A 3,494-nucleotide genomic window follows, 5' to 3' on the forward strand; every position below is an offset into this window, starting at 1 on the left:
GGGGGGGGCATATAGCCACTTAATTCTTACGAAATACTAAACCATTATTTTTTGGATCAAGTGAAAAGTTTACTAATCAATCTGGACATGATGTGTATCTTGCTTTATCTGCAAGAGTCAAACATAGATAGAAGATTTACAATATTTACACACTGTTCAACGTAGAAGTTGACAATGTTTGATTCTTTGCAGTTTAATAATAGGTGACTAATAAAAGAAGGCTAAATTTAGTCGGCAATTACCTTGATGTTCGAAGTATATAATATGCAAATTTCATGTGCCCAGTGGACTAGTGTGCATAGGATAAATATAGAATGGTACTCAACGAGAATAGGAATTAAAATCAAAATATACTATAACTAACGGTAAAGGACAGAATAATATAATTAAGACTATAAAAAAACCAAGTTGGAATAATTTAGTTATATTAATTATTACAGCTTTCTAAAACAGAGAGTTTATCTCAATTAATTGAACAAAATATTTAAATATTATAAATATTTTTATATTTATTTTTTATTCTTATCGATAAAAAAAAAAAAAAACATTACAGCTTTCCGAAGAACTAGACAATTAGCTGTTTATTGATCTTTTCATATACATTAACCCATCAATCTTTCATAAACAAACACCATTGAAATTAAAGCACCAAGCCAAGTAAAATCCAAGATCTAAGGAAATGAGAACTCACTTAGTAGTAGTTTCTGTTCCTGTTATTAGCCATCAAATAGCAATTTCTGAATTCTGCAAGAGACTCCTTCAGCTCCATCCCACCATTAGAATCACCTTCATCATTCCAGTGCTAGAGTCTCTTCCAAATGCCTCCAAATCCATCATTGTTTCTCTTTCAGCCCTAGACATAGAAACCATTACTCTTCCTCCAGTGAACTTGCCACAAGAGATCACTGTTCCAGCTCTCAAACTTCCACTTGCAATGTCTCTTTCTCTGCCTTCTATCCATGATGCATTGAAGTCAATCACGTCAACTTCACACGTTGTTGCTATAGTTGCAGATTATTTTGCCTATGAACTGCTCCCATTTGCTAAGGAACTTAAGATTTTATCATACGTATTTTTTCCTACAGCGGCAACAATAATTTCGCTTTGTTTACATTCATCAACGCTGCATGAAACAATTTCTTGTGAATACAAAGAGCTGCAAGAACCAATCAAGATCCCAGGTACGAGCAAATTTTTAGAGTACTCTTTTGAAACTTCTGACAGTTTTTTTTTTTTTTTTTTTTTTATAAAAAAAAATTACATTTGAGTCATAACTACTATTCATTAGGAATAAGATTTTTTTGGAATGAAGACATATCTATTGAGGATTGAAAATATTTTCCTAAGTTTTGGGACAATGATGCAATACAGGTCTGAAAAAATGATCGGGTCGATGACATTATTTGCTTCAAATTTTAATTTCTTTATTACTTAGATATTATAAATCATGTATATAAATAAGACTAAACCTACCTACTTTTCAAAAAGATTGAAATAATAATTTTCTTAAAGAAAAAACATTATGTGAGTTAAATTTTCTCTAATTCTTTAATATATAACCATGAACTTATCAAGATTAGTCCAACTTGTGGGGTTCAATCCTTTTATAACTTAGGTTCCTTGTTGCAAGACGTTTACGTTTATGGATCTAAGATTTTCTTTACTCTGAATATTATATCAAAGTTGGCGGTTACCAAACATTATTATTATTATTATTATTAGTATTATTATTATTATTATTATTATTATTATTATTATACACTCCTTATTTTTACTCACGTTCTTATGCTTTGATAAATATCAAGTTGCAATTGATTTATATCAATTAAGATTCTTTCTTGGTTAGAACAAAAATCTTAATCCATTGCTCATCAAAGAAGAACCTTGGCTTAGATCAATTGCAACTTACTCATATAATCGGTCCAATAATTTCTCTACATCACATTAGACAAATTCATAGGTAAGCCTGCCTTGACCCGCTAAATTTTTAAGATAAATTATTTATAAACTTTAACTTTCATTATAAAAATATACAGTCGCATAAATAATATTTTATTAATGTAACCATTTATGTTAATATTTTTTAATAAGTTTGTAATTTTTATTCTCTTGTATCTTTTTTTCTGGATCTTTTCCGGCTAGGTTGTATACCAATTCACGGTAGGGATCTACCAACCTCACTTCAGGATAGGTCAAGCGAAAATTACAAGCATTTTCTTCTACGGTCCAAAGCACTACGTCTTGCTGATGGTATCTTGGTCAATAGCTTTGTGGAATTGGAAGCTAGGGCATTCAAAGCCATGATGGAAGAAAGCAAGAGTAACCCTTCAGTGTACATGGTAGGACCTATTGTAAAAAATGTTTGTGACACCACTCACAATAATAATACTAATAATAATATCAATGGGTCACATTGTTTAGCATGGTTAGATGAGCAAACACCTAACTCTGTGGTGTTTGTCTCATTTGGTAGTGGGGGCACAATCTCTCAACACCAAATGAATGAGCTAGCATTGGGATTGGAACAAAGTTCCCAAAAGTTTGTGTGGGTTGTGAGAGAACCAAATGACTTACCTAGTGCTAATTATTTTGGAGGTTCCTCATTAGGACAAGACCCTTTGAGTTTTCTACCAAATGAGTTTATGGAGAGGACCAAAGGCCAAGGTTTGGTGATTCCATTTTGGGCACCCCAAGTTGAGATCCTTGGTCACAAAGCTATTGGTGCATTCCTTACTCAATGTGGTTGGTTTTCTACCCTTGAGTCTGTGGTGAATGGGGTGCCAATAATAGTTTGGCCACTCTTTGCTGAGCAGAGAATGATTGCAACAATTCTAGTTGATGACCTCAAAGTGGCTATAAGGCCAAAGGCTAATGAGAGTGGCATTGTGGAAAGGTGTGAAGTTGCCAAAGTGGTGAAGAGCTTATTGGTTGGTAATGAAGGAATGAGAATTCGTAATAGAATGGAAGTGATGCAAGATGCTGGTGCTAGTGCAATTAAAAATAATGGATTTTCCACAACAACATTGTCTCAATTGGCCACAAAATGGAAGAATATGGGAGGCTGCAAGTAAAATATTTCATGATATTTCTGCAAATATGACTGTTGTTTTTCTTTACGTTGTTCTTTGCTAATTGTAACTTCCGCATAAATAATTGAAGAGAAATCCTATTTGTCACGAAAATAAATTGGACGAATGCAATACACCCCTTCCCATACTTCACTCACTCCTCCTCCAGCCCGGTCTTCCAGTTAGGAAGTTAGGAAATGGTTTTTTTTTTTTTTTTTCTTGTAAAATTCGAAGACAATATTAAAGGATTTATAACACTCACCTATCATATTCAATCAATTAAACTAAATTCCTTTAATAAAAGTGTGGAAAAAGAATATTCACAAGAATTGGTTTGTCTTAAGAGTGGTTCTACATACTGTGATTGCTTCATTAAAGAACTCCTGCAAAGGAAAAATAAGAACCATTCCCATGGAATAAGAACTC

At 32.8% G+C, this 3,494-nt stretch overlaps 1 protein-coding gene across 1 annotated transcript; it reads left to right on the forward strand.

The window, feature by feature from the left end:
* Positions 1-275: 275 nt before the first annotated feature.
* Positions 276-3,182, forward strand: LOC100808581 (hydroquinone glucosyltransferase). The gene is made up of 2 exons (XM_003520399.3): positions 276-1,181; positions 2,143-3,182. The coding sequence occupies exons 1-2, from the start codon at positions 680-682 to the stop codon at positions 3,069-3,071; spliced, it is 1,431 nt and encodes a 476-aa protein (XP_003520447.1). The 5' UTR covers positions 276-679; the 3' UTR covers positions 3,072-3,182.
* Positions 3,183-3,494: the final 312 nt, after the last annotated feature.

Source organism: Glycine max, chromosome 3 (genome assembly GCF_000004515.6).
Source record: "Glycine max cultivar Williams 82 chromosome 3, Glycine_max_v4.0, whole genome shotgun sequence".
Classification (NCBI taxonomy): domain Eukaryota; kingdom Viridiplantae; phylum Streptophyta; class Magnoliopsida; order Fabales; family Fabaceae; genus Glycine; species Glycine max.